Below are 23,645 nucleotides of genomic sequence, written 5' to 3' on the forward strand. Positions count from 1 at the left end.
AAGTTTAATATTCTATACTTACCATTAGTAAAATCACGTTTAATTAGAAAAAGTCCATTCAAAAGAAGATTTAATTTATTAAAATAATTATTACATACAACCCAAGTATATTTTAAAAATATATTAAACCCAATTAAATAATAATTTTATTTCTTTACATGATTATTTCATTTATTATTGATTAATGAAGCGATAACTTTGAGAAAAGCATAAAATTTTAATGACTACAAAAGTTAAACATTTGTTTTAAACAAAATTTATATTTAGAATAAACTCAAAATTTGTTTTGTATAGAATTTCTTTGTGTATTCACATTTTTTAATTAAAAAATAATAGAAGTCTCAACTAAAATAATAAGAAAATGAGTTATACAATTTATATTTTATTAATTAAATTAAAAATAAAATTACAAATAAATTCAACATAATTTATCGAGGCTATGTGGGTTATGTTATTTATTTTTGTTACAATTTCATTAAAAAAATATTAATTTTTGACGAGCCTAAACATTGTCCAAATAGAAGTCCAGTATGACACGCAATGACTCAGCCCAGAAAATCCGGCCCGGCCCATACCGGCCCAGCCCATCCGGGCGGCCGGTTTTGACGGACGAGCAACTCGTATGAAACGGGGTCATATATATATATATATATATATGTATATATAATTTTCAATTCTCTTTCCAGGGTCCGACCGCCCTTTGCAGCGAAGAGAACCATGAGCCATCGTTTTCTTTTGCTCCACTGACACCCTCCATTGATCTGCTTATCTTTACTTGTAAGAAACTAAATTGGAAAGACCGTTAATCAAATGATTGCGGTCTCTGTCAAACCATCGTTCCTTGTCATCTTCCTGTTCTCTCTCTTCATCGCTGTCATTCTGCTCTCTCCACCCAATCCATTTTCACAGATCTGGATCACTTCCAATTCACCCCTGTAAGTAAATTCTTGATTTTCTTCGCATCTCTGTCTGGTTCCCGGGATTTATCAGGGAGGATAAGGGGAAAGCTAGTTTATACTTTCCAGTTTCGTATTTGATTTGATTCTGAATCAAGTCCCTCTAGTTGGACCTCTTTAGCTCAGTTATTAAGCTATTTAACAGGTCGAATTTGTTTCAGTAAACCTAACTGTAGAAGTCACGTAATTCTCTGTAGAAGTTGTTGGGTGATACACTGATTTTTCAGATATGATTATATTATTCAGCAGGAACTCGGATATATGGAGTGTTAAGAGAATAGTGGAATGGAGACCGTGCAAATGGTGGCTTGAAGGACATCTCAATAGTAAGTTTGACCTTTTTTCCTTTAAGTACTTAGAGCATCTCCCTGATAAATTTTACAACCATCGTAATTTAGCAAATAAGGAGAATTATATATTCAAGCTATATAACGGATTTGTTTGAGGAAATTCTTGGTTGACATAGGATGGAGATTACTGTTTGTTTTCACCTTGTACTGATAGAGAAATATATCTGATATAGCTTCAATGTTATTAGCTTAAGATGATTCACTTGAATTTGGAGAAAAAAGAATAAAGGGATTTAAAGTGACACAAGGGATTTGAAGTGAAATTTTTGTTTATTTCAGGCTTGATTTTTCTGCTTTCATGTTATAATCTATAACAAAATTAAATAGGTGGTGACAGTATTTTCACTAGGATATTTAAACCTGGAAATAACTGGATGGCCTGCTGTTGTGTGGAGAACGTTCTGTTTGTTGATTTATCAATATCTGCTGCAATTTTATTTCTCATTTATGTTTATCTGCTGCATTTTTGTCTTATATTTGGATTGGGTTACTTCAGTTATGAGAAGTTTTCTACTCCTTTGAGGGTAGTTTTATGTTCTTATTGTGTTGTCCTGTAATGTATGTATTCATAATCGGTTCTGAAAGAAACAAAATGATGTGCTGACAATTAGTAAAAATTTTGAGTCCTTCTCATTCCCAAGAGATCTAAAGGTTCATTTGTAATGAGTCCTTATTATTCCGAGGTTGAAAGGTTCTCCATATCAAGATTCAATAGGTGACCCAACATTTGATGAGAGCTTGAAATCAAAGAAATGATCATGGTAACTCTAGAGCATTTTGGGAGAGAGGGGGCATATGTTTGGTTGATGATCTTTGTTTGATTTTTGATATTCTGAGTCATTTTCACACGGTGTTCATTGCAGACAATTGCATTGGTTTTTTGTTGAAATCATGCAGCTCTACCAGCCCAAAGTAATGGATACATCCGTGTGGACTGTTTTGGTGGCCTCAATCAAATGAGAAGAGATGTAAGTTAGGTTTTTATGATTGTTTTTCAATTTCTCTGCATCCAGTGCTTTATTTTAATTTTTCTATTAATTAAAAATTGATTTTGTGATTAATGTAGTTGTGTGATGGTGTTGGTATTGCCCGACTTTTAAATGCTACTCTAGTTTTGCCAAAGTTTGAAGTGGCTGCTTATTGGAATGAATCAAGGTAATTACTGGTTCTCAGTATCAATTCTCATAAAGCTTTTATAATTTTTCTAAGGATGTCTTTCTCTTGTTTTATTATATTGAAGTAGCAAAGTGATTTCTTTCCTAAGCTGTGATTTATGTTTTTCTCTTTGTTAGTAGCAAATGGAAACATTGTTGGAATTAGCACTGTGATAAATAGCTTTGAAATACAATGTCAAACATCATTGTTTTTGATGTGACAACCCACATAAATTTCAGAAAGATGGTGGTACTAACTATATCTGTTTATATAGAGAGAATTTTTATCAGCTCACATATGGATGCGTGCTGCAAATATCTTGAACTCTTAATTTATCTTAGTTTCTCTTAGCATATGTTCAAATTGAACTGGAAATATGAACTTGCTTCTACCTTGTTATATTTGTTACTTATGTAACAGTCCTGTCAACTGACCTTTGGCGATTTAGGATGTAGTCCAATGTCTTTTTAGGATCACATATTTGACTGCTTATATGGTAATCTTGAAGATTGACCTTCATCTTGGTTTCATTAGTTGGAAATAGGATTTAGGATGTGACTATGACTCTTTTATGGGTGCAATATCGGCACATGAGCTTCTTGTAATGCCTTTTGGCTTATAGAATGGCCTAACTAGCAAGCTTTATGGATGTAATTAACAAGGAATTCAAAACCTCGAGTGTTTTATGGTCTGTTGCTGATTTTCAGTGTTCTCCAGAAATTAACTAAATATGAGAAGTATCTGAATACAGTTATCCAAAATTTGAGACAGAGAAGTTGGTGTCAAATAGAAGAAACATGGGATATGACTTAATGGTGTGGCCTTCTTTGGGCATATAGTGTTTGAGGATAAGATTTATTTGGATTTGAACTTTTTTTTTTTTGAGAGAAATGTAACAGAATGGTTAGGCAGATGTAGGACAGGGGCAATGGTGGTCCAGTTTTTGGTAAGATCATTACTTCAATAGGCCTCTGTAAGAGAAGAGAAAGGGACAAAGTTAGAGCAGCGACATCTCTTTCCATTATATTGTCCATCTAGAAGGAGCAAAACAAAAGAATCTTGGATCAGGTAGAAACCCCTTTTTTCATACTCAATATAAGATTTTAGCATATAAAAAGTTTAATACCACATGAATGACCTTAAATCATATTAATTTGTTATCAAAATTTGTCTTCCTGGTTATCCGGAGTTCAGGGTGGACCTTTTTAAGGAGGCAAATAATACTGGCTGCAAGATGGGGCCGCCATGACTTTTAAGGGTTCGAAGGAGATTCTTTGATGGAATTATACGAAGAGGAGAATTACTATAGTTGTTTGGTCAGTCTGGAGTTTGTCAATAGATCAGGGCTCCTTTTGGTCGTGCTTCCAAGTGCTTTTTTCCAAAGCACAATATTGTTTTTGGAAAATAAATCTTTTGTAATTTATTCCTTAAATGCTTTCTGAATTTTTAATTAAAAATGAAACCAAATTTAACTGTGGTAGGAAATTATACTGGGGTAAAAAGGCGTTTAATTATTTTTCTTAGTTTAAAATTCTAAAGAAATTCATGAAATGTAGTAAATTTTTGGGCACTTGTCATTGATATTCTAATTATATTTGGTGAACTTTCATTTTTGTTTCTTTTGAAGTTATTTAGAGTGTTATCAAGGTTGTTGTTTAGATATTTCCAGCACTTAAGAGGCTAATGGCTGCTCTTGCGTTTATATGTTCATGCTTTTCAGTTTTGTCATCAGTTACACATTCATATAGCTCAATTGTTTCCTCATTTTTGGGTGCAGTGGCTTTGCAGATGTTTTTGATGTTGATTACTTCATTGAACAGATGAATGGCTTTATTAAAGTTGTCAAAGAACTGCCACCAGAGATTGCATCTAAAGAACCATTTCGAGTAGATTGTAGCAAACGTAAAGGCCAATTTGATTATATTGAGAGTGTCCTTCCATCCTTGTTGGAAAATCATTACATTTCAATCACTCCAGCAATGAGCCAAAGGAGAGACAGGTATTATTGTCTCTCATACTTCCCTGGATTTTGGTTATCTCAGTAGCCAGTTGCATGATGAGATTTCATATATTTCCTTCCTTCTTATGCCTTCTCATAACATGACATCTTGTAGGTATCCTAAGCATGCAAAAGCTGCCCTTTGCCAAGCTTGTTATTCTGCTTTGCATCTTACTAGGTCCTTGGAGAAGAAAGCCACTATGCTTCTCGAAGCTATACCTAAGCCTTTTCTTTCACTTCACCTTCGATTTGAACCTGACATGGTAGCCTACAGCCAGTGTGAATATTCAGGCCTCTCTCCTGCCTCGATGAAGGCTATTGAAGCTGCACGGGGAGAGAGGAAACCATGGACCGGGGAATTTGCCCACATATGGAGAAAACGTGGGAAATGTCCTCTAACGCCTAATGAGACATCTTTAATACTCCAGGCACTTTCAATCCCTACAGACACAAATATTTATTTGGCAGCTGGTGATGGTTTGATGGAAATTGAGGGCCTAACATCTGTTTACACAAATGTGGTTACAAAATCTGCTCTACTTAGTGGGGAGGATTTCACAAGCATGCATGGAAACACAAAAGCAGCTTTGGATTATTATATATCTATCAATAGCAACTCATACATTGCTACTTACTTTGGAAACATGGATAAAATGGTTGCTGCCATGCGAGCATATGCAGGTCTCTACAAAACGCTTTTTTTAAGCAGAAGAGCTTTTGCAGAGCTTACACTACGTGGATTAAAAGGAAAGAAGTTGACGCAAGCCCTATGGAAAGTTCACAAAGATGATTTTGTAATGGGAAGGGGATCTGCTCTACCTGACTGCTTCTGTGAATTCAAATTGTAATTTTACACACCCTTTATTTTGCTTGTCTTTCTGAATCTAAACAAACACTACTTTGGTAGTCTCTGGTGACATGGCTGAAATCCCTATCGGTGCATTTTTTTTTTGAGATCTCTTGGAGAAGTTTTGGAGGAGCATTCTTTTCTCTTTTTAAGTGTTTGAAAGACATTCATTGAAGTGATTGTTATGCTATTAGAGAATCTTTATTATCACTCTAGTGCTCATTTCTTTTCCCAAATATCGTGTTCTTTTTCATTTCTTCTTCAGTCTCCTTCTATAATAGTGGTTATGAATACAAATAATTTTCTATTTAGTATCAAAAAAATCTCTAACAGCAGAAAAGTTCTGCTCTCCTCCAAAAATGATTAAGGCAAAGTTAGGGTGGTCGTCCACTAGGAAGCCTACAATCACTAAGAATAAAGGTTTTAAGAATGAAGGTTTTAAGAATTTCAATAACAAAAACTCCATCAATCTGTATCACATCTATATTTCTTCATTTTCAAGCTTCCACTGTGTTTGAACCCTTATAGAGGTCACTATCTTTCAAGTATATTTGAAATTTTTAGACCAAACTGATCAAACACATACCTTCTGAAGTAGAGACGAATTAATTTAATGTTTATCCTCGTATTTCAGTGATTTTTAAAGTAAAGAAGGAAATATATTTGTAGCACTCTTCTTAAATTTGATATCATGATAAACTTTATCATTTGGATACAACTTCTTTTCCACACCAAATTTACAAAAAAAAAAAAAAAAAAAGCAAAAATGGATAGTTTAAAGATGTTCATGTAAAAATATCAACAATATTGCTCTACAGGAAGAACATCCAAGAGTATTGATGAATCATGCAAATGCGCTATCGAGTTAGTAATATGCTAACTAACCAACAAATAACACCTTTTAGTCTCCCTTAAATACCTCAAAGTAAAAGCACTTAGAAAATTCTTAACCTAATGTTAGAATAATTATAAATCACTAAATGGTAAATGAAAAACAAGAAGTTTTTCATGAAATTTGCAGGTCATAAAAGAAATTGACTTGGGTTGCAAAACGGAAGGACGAGGAAACCAAAACATACCGAAAGGAAAAATAAGGGAAATCAAATCACGAGTTGAACATGAGACACCTGTCACATCAGAGGACATTAGCAAGATGGAAGACCAGAAGACAACTTAAAATCTGAAGCAGCAGATGTAATCAAAGTAAGAGGTTAAGTCGATTAGAAGTGTGTTGATCTCACCTGGTTCATGCAAGGGTAACCTTTCACTTTGAGTTCTCAATTGCCAATCATTTTTGAATTGTTAAACCTCAAAGTGGTCCTTCAAAAGGCTGAGCAGAAAATAGAGTTAATAAAGTTACTAAAGAGGAAGGAACCTTGAAACTCGTTTCTTGCCAGGTAAAATTACTGGGTTTACAGCTACTATCTTCTCATTGAGTTGCACCATCTGTCATCTATGGGCCTATTCTTCTCTGGTACCAACTGCTACTATTAGAGAGGAGTTACAGTAGCTTTTGGTTAGTATAAATAAGCAGATTTTTCTGTTTAAAATTTAAAATAAAAGATATAATAGTTTTTCTTTTAATTTGTTAAATCAATTATATATTTAAAAGAGATAAAGTATCATTTTTGAATTGAGAACTGAGAAGATGCACTTAAAAAGGTAATTAAACAGACAACGTCCCTCTTATAAGGTATCAGATAAAGAAGACAAAAACTCACTCGAGTAGTTTGCGAATGAATATTCACCCAGTATAGACACAAGAAAATAGCATATGTATAAATCTACTGAGTAATGTAGAAGATAGTATCAGGTATAATTTTTCTACCTATTCAACAACCAGCCCCAAGACAACTGCAGTTCAAAAGTTAACAGCAAGGATGACTAGATATTTCCAGTGACATTGAACAGCAGCACCAGCTCAAAATTCATCTTAAAGCCTTTCTTTTATCATATTCCACTATGGATGATCAAATTGAACTAAACTGGAATCAAATTAGACTATATACATATTTGTGCTTGCTTAGCTATCTTGCTAGAGCCATAAATTCTTTGAAGTAGAAGCATACATATGAAAATTGTAATCCAAGTTTTCAAGTTGTCTTGTATCCTCTTGGAATGAGATTACTTACTCGGAATCCAACACGTGAATGACTTGCTCAAAGAGCAAGTATCACTTAATACATTCCTGGGGCATTATAATGATCATGCTCATGGAGATTAACCATGTTAATAATCCATACCCCTCAAATTTTTTTTGCAGAGAAAGAAAAAGCTCTTCCAGTAAGTATGTGCATATTTGCTCTCTAGTACATTTAATTCCCTGCAAAAATCAGAATTAATGGAGGTTACTTGTGTAATCATAGGCACTTGTTCCCACAATTAAAATTTAATAAGGTGAAGAATTGATATGAGTTCACTTACCACGATCTATCCCGAATTCTCACAGGACTGAAATTCTCGGGGTCACTTGAGATGATTGATTTTTGTGCAGCCAGATGATGAGGATACATCCATGATCACTGCTTCTCATTTTCAACATTCATTCCAAAGGGTTCCCAAATCACTTGGCCTCCTCAACTGAAGGGCCAACCAGGGATGATTTCCCATTGTCTTATATAGTTTTAGACAATTTCTTTGACCTTCCCTCATTTAATCTTCTATTGCACTAAGACTCTCAGATCATGCACCTGTTGGTTCTGAGACTTGTTTTGTTCAACCAATGCCTGCAAACTAAGTGAGGCTTTGGATCTCTCTCCTTCAGGTATATACTGGTTTAGAATATGTGAATACTTGACAGCAATTTGGAGCTCATGTTCATTTAAATCACAAGAGATCATAGCTCTCCATTCTGATTCTCCTTCCAAGCATATCCCATGAAGCAGAGCAGCAAAAGAAACAGAATCTGGAAGAAAACCCTTGCTCACCATCCTATCCCGTAACTCGAAAGCAGTTTGAAGCATCCGATGTCGGCATAGACAGAGAAGGATACAGTTGTAGGCAGCAGGTTTTTGAGCCCATCCATCAGATATCATCCTTTCAAAAAATTCCAGAAACATAGGTTTCTTTTCCTGTTGAGAGTCATTTGCTTCATTAGAAATTAAACTTGGTGCTTTATTTGAAAATCCGTTAACCAAATAATTGAAAGTAACATCATTTGGAATGCACTTCGCCATCAGCATTAGTTCAAAAAATAAGGCAGCTTTTCTGAGATTACCATCCTTACAGAAGCTGCCTATAAGTATACTGTACGTGATTACATTAGGCACCAAACCACATGAGTGCATCTCTTTAAAGGTTTTCTCAGCCATGGTTAGATCTCCTTTGCTGCAAAATCCATTAATAAGAGAGGTGTAGGTGACAACATTTGGTTTGCATTTCTGTTTCACCATCTGCCTAAACATCCTCAATGCACTAGTCATGTCATGCTGCTTTACATATCCATGTATAATTGTGGAATAAGTGAACTCATCTGGTACAGATTGTCCTTTTATCAATCTATTCATACAAGATAGAGCATCCTCCATCATTCCAAATTTGCAATAACCTTTAATCATGGCATTGAATCCCACCACACCAGGATCCACATCCTTTTCTATTGTCAGTTTAAAGAGTTCTATTGCCTCAGTAATATTACCATTCCTAACAAACCCATCTACAAGAGTGGCACAAACAAATGCATCTGGCTGCAATTTTTGGTCAAGCATCTCCGCGAAGAGGAGTTTGGCAACAGGTATCCTTCCTTTCTTACAAAGCCCATTCATCAAAACATTATAAATAGCAACATCAGGCATTACTCCTCTTTCCACCATCTTATCGCGAACGGTCAATGCAGCATCCACCTCTCCTGAAGTAACAAGCCCATGAATAAGAGATCCATAAGTGACTAAATCAGGCTTCTGTCCTCTTTCGGTCATCTCAATTAGCAAACTGGAAGCTCTACTGTAATTCCCTCTCCTGCAATAGGCATGTATAAGAGGAGTATAACTAAATCTATTTGGCGTTAGTCCCCTCTTAATTGCATGTTCTAAGAGTTGATCTGCTTTTTCAACTTTCCCATCCTTACATGAACTATTAATCAAGGTATTATAGGTAGTAATATCAAGCTCAATATCATTCTTAATCATCCATCTGACAGTTTCTCCCATTTTAACCTTAAAACCATGCTTATACTGAGCATCTATAATATTGTTACATACTTGAACATTAACTTTTAAGCCCCTTTCTTTCATTTCCATTAAAAGTCCATTAACTGCCTTGAAATTCCCTTTCTTGCAAAACCCATTTATCATTGTTCCATATGTCTCCAGGGAAGCTAAAAAACCCTTCATTTTCAACTCCTTAAAAAGCAAATTGGCACTTCCAACATCACCTTTCTTGCAGTAGCCATGGATGAGTGTATTATAAAACACGATGTTTGGAACACAACCTTTTCCCCAACTCTCCTCCATGAGCTTTCTACCCTCCTCAACCTTCCCTTCATTACACAAACCCCTCACTATTATACAAGTACTATAGTTATCCACACAGCCATCTCGCTCAACCATTTCATTATACACCTGGCGTGCAACTTCAGTTCTCTTTGCTTTCGCAAGCACATCAAGCAAGGAGTTACAAGCAAACACATTAGGCACACAATTATATAATTCAACCACAAAATAGTACAACTCGATAGCCTTATCAACCAACCCAGAATCTGCACATGCTCGGATTACGGCACTTAATGCCTCATGCGTAGGCTTTATATCTTCTGTCTTAATATTCTCCAGAACATTTTCAAAATAATCAGAAGCTCTAAATCTCGCCAAAAGCTTCAAAAACGAAGAATAAGCATACCCATTTGACGGAAAACGCCGTGGCTGCTGTTTAAAAAGCCAGTCAAAGAACTTGAGGCCCAGCTGCAAGTCATGAAGTCGATCAAAAACATGATGGGAAATCTCTGAAACGCAGGTTTCTTCGTCAGCATAAAGAGCATCGATGGACTCTTGCCATTGCTGGTGAGTTTTAAGGATGTGGATAGTTTCATTAACGAGTTTCTTGGTCCGTGGCGAGACAAGATATGGTGAAGTTGAACCGAGTTTGGAGTTGTGAAGGGGTTTAATGCGAGAGAGAAGGGTTTTAGACATGAGACACACGATGACTGGGATTGGGGCTTCTTGAAGTCAACATTCGCATGGTCGTTTCAACTTTGTAAGATATTGGATGAAGGGTGATTCTTCAGTCAAATTGCAGAACCCATTGCCGTTTATTTTTTTTCTGGGCGAAACTGAAAAACAAAAACTAGACGGTATTTGCAATTTTCTTCTCACTTAGCTTTTTAGGATATGAATTGTGATTTTTACCATGGATGAACTGGTAATTATTATTTACTACAATGTAATACATATATTTTATTTTGTTCGGTAAAAAAATTATATTTTTTATTATTATTATGTGTGTGAGATTTAATTAATAAAATATATATTTTTTATTTAAAAAATTTATTTATAATACAAATTAGTAATTATGTGTTAGTATACAGCATATATTTAATGTTGATCATCCTGGAAAACTACTAAGACTTCAATAAGTATGTATACTGGGGCAAAATTATAAACAAAAAAACTGTACATAGAACTATATATTCCAATCAGTATATAATTTTCCAGAGGTCCTCTCAGTTTATAAGCTTCAACAACTAATCAGGAAAAAGAAAAAACACATCATCACTCTACAACAAATCCAGGATTTGATCCAAAATCAAAAGCTAAGGCTAAACAAAACTGTGTTTTCTCCTTGAAACAACATGATCTCCTTTATTACCCAAAAAAAAAAAAGAATCATTAATATGTTGAACAAATTGAATCAATTGTAACACAGAAAAGTGTGACCTATAATTTGTGGTCTTGTATGATCGTATGATCTCCGATTATCCTTCGTTGATTCCATCATAACAGCAATCCCAATTCCTTCCAGGATCTTTAAACAGAGAGTCTGGTCCGGAAGCCATTCTCATATTTTTGACCTCTGAAACCTCCCATTGCCCAAATGAGAAGACCGACTAACCTTTGCCGATTCAAAATCTTGGAATATACATCCCTTATTCAGGCACCTAAACTACACTCGTGGTTCATCTATTCACATGTTTGAACCACTTTCTATGGTGCTGCCGACAATTAGACAGTGCTCCGGAAGTCTATCTATTCACACTAGTTCATCTACTTTCTAGAGCAGCATTATTCAGTTTCAAAAATTGTTCGGTACAAAATGATCTAGAGCCCCACCTTGCAGCCCGTCAGCACTCAGTTCTAGCTTAGAAAAATTGCTACAGCAGATCCTGCTATCTGCTAATATTCCCTTGTTTACAGTGCCATCGAAGGGGCTGTTTTGTTGGAGCAATTCCATCAGTTGAGGTAGTTCTGCTTGACAGTCAAAACTTTCATACTGCAGATAGAAACAGGAACACAAGTTATAAAGTTTCGTTGTTCTATTCTTACTTCTGCACAAGATTATTCATGACAAAACAAGAATTTCCAAACAAGCATCGCCAACAAAATATATACCGCATTTCAGGAGTTATTATAAGATGGTGAAATGATTGCTTGTATACCAGGAAATTTACATTCATAAAAGATTAGCATAAAAATATCAGTACCGTACTTTATCATGAAGAATGTGCTCCCATCTTTTAGAAAAAACAGCTTTTGGCCAGTTCAACAAGAATTAGCATAAAATATCAGTCAAGCATGCAAGTATAGATTACATGCAAACTTAATAAATATCACACACAACCACATGAATTTACTGGACAAGTTTTTCTTATTTCATTCAAGATTTTAAGAGGGGTATGCTAACACCACAGGAACTTTTAGCCACAGCAACTTAACAATCAAACATCATCTAGAATTATCAAACTGACAATTTTCAACTTTTTGTATATTAACCTCCAAATCCCAAATCTAAGGGCATTTAAAATGCTGCAGGCCCACAGTTCATTATAAAAAAGGAAATTCAATTACACAATCAAACACGAGATTAGCAAACTATGTGACACTCACTGATTTTAGCATTTGATAACAATCAATGAGTTTTCCTTCTCCCCATAGCCATTCTGTTCTTCATTGCTGAAGCTGAACACCCGAATGAAGTATGCAGAATCTCAGAAACCTATTTCAACCATCAAACATAAAGATGTAAGAATAATAAGACATATTATATTATATACCAGACATCCAGTCTAAAGGGAATTGATGGTGAATATGGAAGATGAACATTTATATGCTGAAAATAGACATTCATATCCTACAAAGGCATTCAACCAAAGTTCCTCCAAATTAGATTCAGCACTTATACATGCATAATAGTACATAAAAGGATGGTTGTAGCTACAAATATCCAAACAGACAGAATGCTAAGCAAGCACCCTGACTGAATCTAGAGAGAAGAAAAGAAGGTAATAACTTACAAGAATTTAGGTCAGCAATGCTCCTTAGAACTCTTATCTCACGACCTTTATTGAGATGCTACAACAAATTAACTGAAAAAAGAAGAGGAGGATGTTCTTTTTGTTGCGTGTTTACCAAACTGAATAGAAGGAATACTAGCTCTTGTCAAATGTTATGAGTCCATCACAAGAAGTTAACTCGTGATTATGGATTGCAAATAACCGAATTGTTTGGGAGAAAAAGGAGGTTTTCTTCTATGAGATAACATTATGATCAGCTTAGCCTTATCAAGTTGTCCATTCTTCTTAAGGCCTTCAAGCAATGAATAGATCGTGTCTATATTTGGAAACCAATGTTTTCTCATGCAATCTTTACACATTGTATATGCCAAATCAAATTCTCCCCCCTTACAGAGATAGTGAATCATTGTCTGGTATATTTTAACATTAGGTTTGCATCCCTTGCCATGTAAAGCAGAATAAACCCTTTTAGCCATTTCAAGGTATCCCGCCAGGCAGAAACCTTTGATGATCAAATTATATGTCACCTCATCAGGCATTATCCCAAGATTCTGCATCAACCGCATTAGATCATTAGCTTGCCACACCCGTCTACTATTGACTAAAAACTGAATCCTAGCATTAAATGTTGCAATACTTGGTAAACAACCCTTGTACACCATAAGATTCCAAAGTCCATTGCCAATCTGCCATCGATTGTACTTATAGAATGTTGACATGAGTGTAGTGTATGTAACTACATCTGGCCGTATTCCCATCTTCTCCATCTCTACCATGACAAGATATGCTTTATCCAAAATGCCCATTTCACAGAAAGCTTTAATAACAATATTAACTGAAAATATATCCAATGATATGCCAAACTTCTCGGAGCCCTCTTGAAGAAATGAATCAATAGCTCCTAAATTACGGGTTTGTGCCAAAACACTAAGTACAGCATTGAAAGATTTGACAGTCCTCCCGCATCCATATAAATGCATGTTGTAGAAAGTATCAATAGCATGCTTCGCCATTCCTGCCTTTCCATACAACATTATAATCCTTATAATAAAGCCCTCACGCCTACCCTGTGGCAGAGTCTTTTGATGCTCAAGTAGATGCTCTATGTAATCAAACCGACCTGCCCCAGCTAACCGAGAAACTGTATCTTCAAAAGCAAAACGATTCTCAATAACTAGCTGATTATGAGCATTAGCCTTGAATATATTAAACAGCTTTTCTGGGTCTCGTTCAGCTTTGAGCTTAAGAAGAGCAGGTTCTTCCAATGGTTTCGAATTTTTAGCGTGATTCGATACAACTGCAGGGCTATAACTCGATCTAACATCAGCAACAGCGGCATGGCATAATCTGCGAATAAGTCGCAGAAAGAGCATGTTCCAGGTTTTTCCACAAACCTAAACATACCAATATACTGAAATCCAGATTCTATGCGCTAAAGTTTTCAAACTTTTGCTATCCATTCAAAACAATAATGGCAAACTCAAATACATGAACGTAAACAATGAAGAACTCCCAGACGATTAACCTCAAAAATAAGCAAACTCATGTTCTAAATAAAGCTTTCAGGAACTAGCTGGAGAAATCACTCAATATCCACGTATCAAATTTAAGGACCCAGAAACAGCAACACTCGGAAATTGAAGATTTTGTAAGAGAACTCTTAACAACAAATCAAGGCAGTGCCTGGTGCAAGTTAGCCTCAAATAAGAAGACTGAAACATGTCAAATGGTGAATTAGAATCGATCCCAATACACCAAATAGAATATATGAATAGGTTTACGTGGTTGGAGACCATATGAATTTAAAACGATGAACAAGTTGTATTCTTGCATTTGAGAATAACCGAAAGCGAGCGGAAGTTGGATTACCGAGAGCCAACGAACGGATCTGAGGAAGAGCTCATTTTATCTGGACGGTCTTTGAGCTCTGCCAGAGGGTTTTGGGGTTTTAGGTTTTCTATTACGGAGAGGCAAGAAAGTGCAGTTTCCATGAAGTGATGATACAGAGTTCGTGAATTTGGGCTCCTAAAATGGTTTGCTTAGAAGGCCAAGGACAGACCCAGTCCAGAACGCAACAAAAATTGTTATAAAGTGGCTGATATAATTATTCTCTCTCTCTCTCTCTCTCTATATATATATATATATAAATTATAAACATTATAACTGAACTTTACACTACGTTTATATAAATTCAAATGATATAATATTCTGTCAATGCACTTATTTTATTTTTATTAGAAACTTTTTTTAATTGTTGCATAAGTTCTATTTGTAAACATCATATTTAACAATTGTGTTAATTTTTCTTGTTCATATGTTTTATATGTAAGTATAAAAAAAAATAAAATTTTACAGTTCAAACTGCTTACCATTTTAAATTTAATGTAAATTAGATATTAATCTTAATTGGGCATAGGGATATATTTCAAAAATATTATGAACTTTGAGTAAATTACATTCCAGATTTACATAAAATTTATGTGGAATCACTTCTTCATTTCAAGAAGAATTTTTACTATTTTCTAATCAAACTAGTTATGAATTTACAAATAAATTCTAAAAAAATTTTGAATTTACTTCAGAGTAATATACCCTCAAAGAGGATATATGATATAAGTCTGGTTCATTCATTCATTCATCAGAAAGTTCTTCCCAAAGGGCATATTTAGCTTGACCATAACTTTATGACATTTCAATGGAAGTTTAGAAGCAGAGGTAATGGGCAAGAAGGTTAAGACAGATGATGGTTCCACTCCAAACAAAATTCTTCCGAGTCATACACATGTATTGTGGCTAATTAACCCTTTAAAATCAAAAACCAAGTACTCTATATCCGGTGTATAAATCACAGGAATTACCAAATCCAAGGAGAGGCTGCCACCAGCTTGTAAATTTTTAACCTATTTCCTCCAGTTTAACTAAACCTCGCATCTGTTTCAACTCTCAGTCCTTGGAAGTAATAACCAGTAACCCAAGTGCACCTATCAGAATATACTGCAACAAACAAAAAACTCCTGTTAGTTTTATCTGATAGATTTTGAGCTACAGTGATGTTATTTTCTTTTTGAATATCTAATTATAATTGATAACGAGACGAAAAAGATGAAAGAAAACAGGTCTGAGATGGCGATATAATGTGCTGTGATGCAACCCAATTCATATCAGTGCTTGTGGCAATCAAATGTTGAAACAGTTAGAAACTAGTATGGGTTAGAGACCATATTCGGTAGAAAACCAACCTTGATAATGGGCTTTTCCGTCATGATAATAGTCACCCAACCAACATAAGGTAAAAACCTGCACAAGAAATAAGAAAAATAAAGGAAATTTAAAAAAAAAAACATTTCTGTACAACAACTTAGCAAGTCACTTCCTGTTAAACATGGTATGTGAGTGTTAGTACTCTTCTCATTTCAGTACATAAACAGAAAACTTCACATGTCCACATTAAATGGATGTAATAACACAAAGAAAGGCTAAGAACAGAGGTTTTACCCCACAGCTCGGCCCATTATATGCTGCCTCTGAAGCCAGAGCTGCCCTTGGGCATATAAAAGTCTGTCATCTCCATAGTTGTTGTCTCCTATAAAAGTAAAATAGATAAAAGGAAAGAATAACTAGTCAAAGATGCTCTCACCACAAGTCTTTAGTAAAACTAGCTCATATTCAAGAAATTGATACCTTTCGTGAGGACATCAACTTCTCTAGTATCTTGCCGTTCATGAACCTGAGATACAGTTAGTATCAAGATTAATCAGACCCCCACAACTATTCTCAACTAAATAAATTTCAAAACAAACAGCATAGGAGAATGAAAAATAATTTTACAAAAGATCTAATCATCCCAATAAAATTAATAAAACCCACAAAGTTGAAAACAAAGACAGTGTAACAGTGTAGTTTCATACACAGAAAGGAAGAACAAATCAGGATTGTGAGTTCAACAAACCATGTAGATGCAAATACAAAGTGATATAGTCCATATGATACGATTGTAAATCTCCATCTGTTTGTGCACGCCTTATTGTTGCCCATAAAGCTTGTTCCTTGGTATGTAGTATTAGGAAGGTTAGATTAGACTTATGCATAACTAATCAAAATTTCCGGTTAAGTTTCTGCCCTTTGACATAGGTCAACAGGTTTTTGGCTCAGTAAAAGAAAGATGGGTGTGTATTTATAAACATGAACTCTGAGGCAGACAATTCATACTGGCAATTATCCAACAGCCAATCTGAGAAATTCATTATTTTTTTTTCAAATCTGTGATATATATTTACTATATACAAAAATGTAGCATTTGGTTACATCTCCATTCCTCATACAGATGTTCACATAGTGCATGTACCCACATGGAAAGGACAGCTTCCATTCCTATACTTATTGTTCATAAATGATCCCAGGTAGTAATCAATTAATATCACCTGTGACATGACGTGTAAAGTAAGGGGATTTAAGAGATAATACCTTAATTACGCGGTGGACAATTGGAATTTCACGACCCTGAGACAAACATTTTTAGACAATAAAATTAGCACAAAGAGAAAGGAAGAAGCAAATCTCCTGATTTTAGGTGCAGGAAAAAGAAAAGCTAGTGCTTTCAAATGAAAACAATCAGAGATCAGCCAAGGTAACTAACATGCACAGTTTTAGGACAACTAGCCATTACAAGACCATGGTAGACAGTAAAACAATGTAATTAACAAATAGTTGCTGTATCTAGAATTCTAATCACTGAAAAGAACAACCATAAGCAAGTAATTTTTCTTTTGAAAATACTACCATAAGCAAGTAATAAAAATATCCATAAGCTACTGAAGTGGAAATGCAATACTCTGAAGCGTCTTTGATAAGTAAGATGATATAAATTGGTACGAGTAATACAACCACCTTACCGAATCATATAACAAACAAGAACTGAAAAAAATGAAAAAAAAAAACAAAAAAGGCACTTACGTCAACATTAAAAACAACGATCTCCCCAGCACGAATAGGATCTTTACTCATGTGCAAGAACAATATATCACCCTGCACATGATATAATGAGCATAATTTATCAAAATATGAAAAGATCAGAAACATAGGAATCAATGTGAGGTTTATTCCATGAAAATCTAATTAAGATAATCAAACATGAAAATTGTGGAAACCGCAAACAAGCTTTTGATGGATCTTACATATTAATATAAGGAAACCTATTTATCATTAGATCAAAAGCCAAACAGAGAAATCCTAAATTTGAAATTAAGTATGAAACTGAATTAAGATAATCAAACATGAAAAGTGTGCAAACAGCAGAATAGCTTTTGTTGGATCTTATATACATATTTTTTGAACAAGGATCTTATATATGATACGATGAACACTATTTGTCAATGCATTAAACAGTACAAACATGGGAATCCTAGAAGTGAGGTTAATCCTATGAAAATTGAGTAAAGATAATCAAACATGAAAAATGAGTAAGTTGGAGAATAGCGTCAGTTGTTGGATTTTACAACATACCCAGAATAAGAAATTGGGCAAACTGATTCTTTTTTGGATAATTGATTGTATACAGACAAAAGTAATAATTGTAATTAATCTTTGGCAACTATTAGCAGCAAGCCAGCATGCAAGTGACATCTTGTTAATTGCTATGCAGGAAAGCAGTTGGTTTCTAAATTTCCCTTATATAATCTCTTTATGCTTTTTCTGGACGGGTTCAAGTTCTTCTTTCCCTACTTACTCTTCATATCTCTACTTTATTTCTCTATTTCCTAAAATTCTTCAATCCCATAGTATGTTCCATCTGCAATTGATAATAGAGTAGAAGTTATTTTTTATTTCATTGTATACCTTCTCTAAATAAGTGTGCAAGTATTGGTGCACGTACTAAGTAGCAGTCACATATGTAGATATATTGTCACATAACATGCAAACCAATCGCTATGTGATATTAGATCATTAGCCTCAATACCAGAAGCAAGCTCCATGCTCAAAAGTGATAAAAAGAAGCTTCCGATGGAAGAGTGAAATTTCAAACAATATGGCAAAAACCCCATAAGTATTCAGAATAACAATTCGTAAAAAAATTGCTAAGTTTTTATTTTTCTCTAAAAGTATGGCGCTCGAGAAGCCTTACACATCTTAGTTATAGCACCTTAAACTGGGATTCAACCACAAATATCCACTTCCAAAAGAGCACATTGCACTATAAGAAATCTATTCGCTGTGAGGAGCAAATAATCAATCACAAAATCCAAAAAGATTTAAATTTATAGTGCCATTTCGCATGCAAATTGCTCTGTTTTATACCCAAAATTACAAGACAAGAAGCACAATCCAACCACAATCTTTGATACAAAAATCCTAGAATTTTTACTCACTGATGAAACCATTTGATGCAATATCATAAATTATTTACAAATGAAGATCAAGTTACCCTCTTGAAACCAGGTTCCATGCTTCCAGAAAGAACAACAACAACAGGAGATTCACTGCCAGTAATGCACATTAATGCCTTCCAGATTATCAAGGCCGATGTAACAATCATTCCTGAAACAGAAAGCATATTCTAGATTGAAAAGTGGCCTTCCCATAATTTGATATGAACAATGCTCTAAGTTGCAGCTAGTTAAGCAGAAAACGGAAAGTAAACCAATGGAAGAAAGGTCACTTAGCTTTACCCCTAACGAGTAATTGGAGGTAAATCAAAATAGAAAAGACAACTGGATCACTAACTAATGGGGATTAACTATATACTATATAAAGCTGGAGATTAGTTGTAATGATCTTTGAATACTTCATATCATATAATCAAGTGTCTTTCATGCATGAATATAATCAATTCAATCACTGGGATTAGACTCCAGTATGGATTTCTGACAGTATTTAGCATTGGATCAGAGCAATAATGATAGTTCTCTATATAAATTCTTAATTTTGTCAAATGCTGCCATTATCATGCGATAATGTGCATATGAACTAACAAGCAGCTTCTCCTAAACACTAAAACATAGAATGAGGAAAGCTCAAAACTCCCACCTCCTATAGTTGTATTTAGATTGATTAAATACTTTACTAAATCAAAAGGTTCGGAAATTAGTACAATCTCATCATATAAGGAACATTCAAATGCTTAAATTAAGAGAGAACTTACACCATGAAGATGATAACCTCGACACTACAAATTCCTAAACTTCAACATATATAGAAATCCGTATAGCATTCAGAGACTTGATAAGGAACTTAATCCAAAATCACTATATACGGCCACATGCTTTTGGTACAATGACTTACTATTATACTAACAGGTAAAGTGTTATTTGATTTAACAAGTCCAACTAAAAAAATTAACAAATGGCTCTTTAAATGAATTCAGAATCGTTCAATTCATTATCATTCCATGGATCCAAATGAAGGGAGAGGAAAGGATTAGTGTAATTTCATCCTCATGGCAGATTAGTGATTTTTTCTCACTGTGTTATTTTCATTTGGATAAAATTAATCCCAACTAATGTTTTGCTGTGATACATAAACAACCCATGTTCTGTTCCGTCCTGCCATTCCCCCTCTAAAACAACCTTTAAATTTTTAGATAAAATGAGGCTTTGCTAAATTGCTAATAATGCTGTGATAAGCAAATAATATGACTTGACCAGAACACAAAATTATTGAGTGAGATCTAACTGTGGCATGAAACCAATCTTTCGGAAGCAAATAAACCAATTAGAAGAAATAAGAAAAAAATATTGAAAATTTAATTATTATAAGTGCTTAAACATTCCACGAAGTTAACCTGCTTCTAAAATTAAACACTACATAAAAAAATATTTTTTAATTAAAAATTATAAGTGTCAAGCTCTCTCAACAAATGATATCAAAAAATAGAACACCAAGAAGCTACCCAATATTTAAACGTAGAATGGGCAATGGCAATTCAGACTAACTGATCTCCTTTACACGGTGGAGATATGCTCTTAATCAGAAAGGTTTTCGCTTTATTCTAGCCACCCCCGCCCAAGCCCAAGAAACAAAAAAGAATTCCCTTCCGCTTTGCAGAAACCATTTAAAGAAAAATTGGAAAACTTATATTTGACATGGTAAGGCATCTATTAATCCCGAATTCAAATTGAGCAGCAACCCCCCACAGCACCCAAATGGGGCAAAATACAAAACCTCCAGGTAAGATGAACCCTAAAACATAACGCGCATATAAAATCTTCATTATATTTTTCTGTACATTTGCGTGTATATATATATATATACACATATAGATTTGTATGAGAGAGAGAGAGAGAGAGCGAACCAAGACTGACGGCCTGGGTAAGGAGCTGGCGGATCTGAATGGATTTGATGGAGTCAATAGAATCCCCGATCCAACCCATTTTTGCTTTGCGTTCTCTGATTCCGCTCTCTCCTTCTCTCTGCGGCTTCTGGGGGTTTGCTCTCGTCTCGGCTCACTGTTTTGCACCTATTGCTTTTATAAAAAGACTTAAATACATAATTTGACCATTTTCAATATATATTTTTTTCCTTTTTATGATATTTTTGTCTTTAAATTAAATCAATATTTTTAAAAATTTGCTCAAATAAATCTTCCTCTTGTTTTTTTATATTTATTTAAAATAAATGTTGACGTGGTCATGTGATTCTCACATGACATGTAATATATTATATTTGTTTTATAAAATAATATTTGAATTATTAAGAAAAGTAAAAAAAATCTCATTTTCTTTTTCTTTCCCAAATACTAAAATAATAACATAAAAAATATATATAACTTAATTTTTATTTTTTATTTTCTCTATACTTAAAAGTTTAAAGTTCGTTTTATTCTTCAATCTTGAAACATCGGGTCAAAAATTGCTACCACCATCAATCAAAAATTAGATTCCTTCATTACAGAAACCTCATCCTCCCAAGTCTCTTTAATATATAAAACCTTCAATCGAATTGTTAGATTTTTCATTTGTTGATTGTATTTGTAATACCTGAAATTAATTTGTAAAATTCAAAATTTATGTTCAAAATTTAATTTTTAATTTTATAAATTATTATTTAATGTAAAATTTGAAAACAAATGGGTAGATGATGAAATTGAAAATAATTTTAAGAGAAAATGATGAAAATTAGGACTCTGTGGGTGTTTTTTAAAGAAAAATAAAAAACTGGAGTCAAAATACAATTTTAAAAAAATAAGCCACGTAGGACGCCCAGTTAGCAACCCCGACGAACCGGAGCACGCCACTTGGTAAGGCACGCTGACACAGTGCCACGCGGGAGGCCACGCTGATGATCCATATGCCCACAATCAGACGGTCTAAATTTGTTCACGCGCGCGTGTACGGTCCGGATTCGTTTCCTCTTCAGACGCGATCAGATGGTCGCGATTAAACGCACTGAACGATTCAGATCCACTTCCTATTTAAACACGATCATACGATCCAGATCAAATCGTGATGAACGGTTCAGATTCACTTCTTATTTAAATGTGATCGGACGGTCAAAATCAAACACGATAAACGATCCAGATTAAAAAAAGACGGATATAAATACTCATCTTCACACTAAACCCTAACCCTATCCACCAGACCCCCAGCCGGAGAAGAAGAGCCAATCTCCAATAAGGGAGCCGACCACCGCCCGCCGCTACATCGGAGCCACTTCCGACCGCCAAAAGAGGTAAAAAATTTCTCATTCACTTGAAATTTAATTTTGAACACCCCAATGGCCAAATCGGAGCAAAAGAACCGGCAGATGACCTGAAAACTGCAGGTAAAGCCCGGTGGCGCCGCTGCGGGAAAAAGCAAAAACTGCCTCCGATGAGACCCTTTCCGATTCTCATTTCATATAATTTTTCCACCATTGTAATCATCATTCCTTTTTCTACAGGTTAATCGAAGCAAACACCCAACCGCGAAGGTGAGACGGCAGAGCTGCCGCACCGGAAAACCTCACTGCCGGTATGCTTCGGTTTTTCGATTTTTTTTCGGCCAACGAGGTCCCTTAACATGTTTTCTCGCAGGGATGAGTACAAAACCGGCCAAAATCGGCCGAAACTGGCCAAAAATAGCCAACCCGAGGCAAACTGCTGCTGCAGGTGGCGGTGCCGTCACCAAAGCACGGCGGAGCCGCGGTGCCAAAATTTCAGAATTGGCCAAAAAGGATTTATAACACTGATTTTGGATTTTTTAGGTATTTTTAAGTACTTGAAGTGTGTTTTAATCTCCGAAAGAAAATTCAGGGAACCCGGGAACTGCTAGTAGGTGCAGCTGAAAGTTTAGCATTTCGGACATCAATTTGTGTAAGAATCCCTCACCTTATTTCATGTTATGGAATTAAAGTTTTATTATAAATAATATGGTATTTTACGTAATTTAGAAATATTGATAATTAAAGTTTATTAAAAAAGCCGGAACTGGTTATTTATTACTGTTTGCCATGTTTCACTAATTGATTGATTTATAGTTTCGACTGTATGATAATACATTGAAATTGGTATGATAATTCGATTGTGTTTTCTTGATACATGAATTGTTCGTTTTACGTGATTTATAGTTAATTGAAAAATTAGAAATTAAAGATAAATGAAAAATTGTTTGATTAAATGAATGGTAGCTTTACTGGGTATCTTGGGAGATGGTGGACGGATTGAGTAAATAGAGAACCCTACCGTGAACGTTGCCTCATACCGGACGGGGTATCGAAGATTAGTAATTTGGCACTCATACTGGAAGAGGTATGAGACAGCCCATTTCACCCTCATACTGGACGGGATATTGAATGATGATATTTCTTGGCGCTCATACCGGACGGGATATAAGAACGGCCTGTTAGTTAAAAATATTGAAAAAGAGTCCACGCATAATAGGGACATCCCTATGGACCCCCATGGATATCAGTTGGCTAATAA

General features: G+C 34.8%; 4 protein-coding genes across 11 annotated transcripts; 1 reads left to right on the forward strand and 3 right to left on the reverse strand.

The window, feature by feature from the left end:
* The first annotated feature begins 688 nt into the window (after positions 1-688).
* LOC148266114 (O-fucosyltransferase family protein) lies at positions 689-5,517 on the forward strand. Of its 4 annotated transcripts, none has more exons than XM_088221076.1 (6): positions 689-935; positions 1,203-1,282; positions 2,204-2,274; positions 2,373-2,461; positions 4,239-4,460; positions 4,576-5,517. In XM_088221076.1, exons 1-6 carry the CDS (start codon positions 811-813, stop codon positions 5,306-5,308), a joined length of 1,320 nt encoding a protein of 439 aa, XP_088077202.1. In that variant the 5' UTR covers positions 689-810; the 3' UTR covers positions 5,309-5,517. The 4 variants fall into 4 exon arrangements, with proteins under 4 accessions (XP_088077202.1, XP_088077203.1, XP_088077204.1 ...); XM_088221077.1 differs by having other exon boundaries at positions 1,206-1,282; XM_088221078.1 differs by lacking the exon at positions 689-935 and having other exon boundaries at positions 1,206-1,282; positions 2,170-2,274.
* A 671-nt stretch (positions 5,518-6,188) lies between these two features.
* LOC110821169 (Pentatricopeptide repeat (PPR) superfamily protein) lies at positions 6,189-10,604 on the reverse strand. 5 transcript variants are annotated; one of them, XM_088221075.1, is made up of 5 exons: positions 7,732-10,604; positions 7,440-7,630; positions 6,724-6,794; positions 6,549-6,637; positions 6,189-6,434 (listed from the first exon to the last, which is right to left on the reverse strand). In XM_088221075.1, the coding sequence occupies exon 1, from the start codon at positions 10,431-10,433 to the stop codon at positions 7,968-7,970; it is 2,466 nt and encodes an 821-aa protein (XP_088077201.1). In that variant the 5' UTR covers positions 10,434-10,604; the 3' UTR covers positions 6,189-6,434; positions 6,549-6,637; positions 6,724-6,794; positions 7,440-7,630; positions 7,732-7,967. The 5 variants fall into 5 exon arrangements, with proteins under 5 accessions (XP_088077201.1, XP_088077200.1, XP_088077199.1 ...); XM_088221074.1 differs by having other exon boundaries at positions 6,189-6,637; XM_088221073.1 differs by lacking the exons at positions 6,189-6,434; positions 6,549-6,637 and having other exon boundaries at positions 6,672-6,788.
* Positions 10,605-10,896: 292 nt separating this feature from the next.
* LOC110821108 (Tetratricopeptide repeat (TPR)-like superfamily protein) lies at positions 10,897-14,787 on the reverse strand. The gene is made up of 3 exons (XM_022050839.2): positions 12,752-14,787; positions 12,345-12,453; positions 10,897-11,730 (listed from the first exon to the last, which is right to left on the reverse strand). The coding sequence occupies exon 1, from the start codon at positions 14,122-14,124 to the stop codon at positions 12,925-12,927; it is 1,200 nt and encodes a 399-aa protein (XP_021906531.1). The 5' UTR covers positions 14,125-14,787; the 3' UTR covers positions 10,897-11,730; positions 12,345-12,453; positions 12,752-12,924.
* A 548-nt stretch (positions 14,788-15,335) lies between these two features.
* On the reverse strand, positions 15,336-21,215 carry LOC110821186 (Peptidase S24/S26A/S26B/S26C family protein). Its single transcript, XM_088221081.1, has 8 exons — positions 21,039-21,215; positions 19,173-19,285; positions 17,705-17,776; positions 17,216-17,251; positions 16,433-16,478; positions 16,247-16,334; positions 15,991-16,048; positions 15,336-15,745 (listed from the first exon to the last, which is right to left on the reverse strand). The coding sequence occupies exons 1-8, from the start codon at positions 21,115-21,117 to the stop codon at positions 15,695-15,697; spliced, it is 543 nt and encodes a 180-aa protein (XP_088077207.1). The 5' UTR covers positions 21,118-21,215; the 3' UTR covers positions 15,336-15,694.
* Positions 21,216-23,645: the final 2,430 nt, after the last annotated feature.

This window comes from Carica papaya, chromosome 5, assembly GCF_054855325.1.
Source record: "Carica papaya isolate Zhongbai chromosome 5, ASM5485532v1, whole genome shotgun sequence".
NCBI classification, from domain to species: Eukaryota; Viridiplantae; Streptophyta; class Magnoliopsida; order Brassicales; family Caricaceae; genus Carica; species Carica papaya.

Bases quoted from the DNA above. Each gene is read 5' to 3' on its own strand.
- LOC148266114 (XM_088221076.1), top strand. From the start codon at position 811: ATGATTGCGGTCTCTGTCAAACCATCGTTCCTTGTCATCTTCCTGTTC. The intron at 2,275-2,372 runs GTAAGTTAGGTT...TGATTAATGTAG, and splicing joins TCAATCAAATGAGAAGAGAT to TTGTGTGATGGTGTTGGTAT. The intron at 4,461-4,575 runs GTATTATTGTCT...GACATCTTGTAG, and splicing joins ATGAGCCAAAGGAGAGACAG to GTATCCTAAGCATGCAAAAG.
- LOC110821108 (XM_022050839.2), bottom strand. From the start codon at position 14,124: ATGCTCTTTCTGCGACTTATTCGCAGATTATGCCATGCCGCTGTTGCT.
- LOC110821169 (XM_088221075.1), bottom strand. From the start codon at position 10,433: ATGTCTAAAACCCTTCTCTCTCGCATTAAACCCCTTCACAACTCCAAA.
- LOC110821186 (XM_088221081.1), bottom strand. From the start codon at position 21,117: ATGGGTTGGATCGGGGATTCTATTGACTCCATCAAATCCATTCAGATC. The intron at 16,335-16,432 runs GTATCAATTTCT...TTACTTTTATAG, and splicing joins AGTTGATGTCCTCACGAAAG to GAGACAACAACTATGGAGAT. The intron at 16,049-16,246 runs GTAAAACCTCTG...TTTCTTGTGCAG, and splicing joins ATAATGGGCCGAGCTGTGGG to GTTTTTACCTTATGTTGGTT.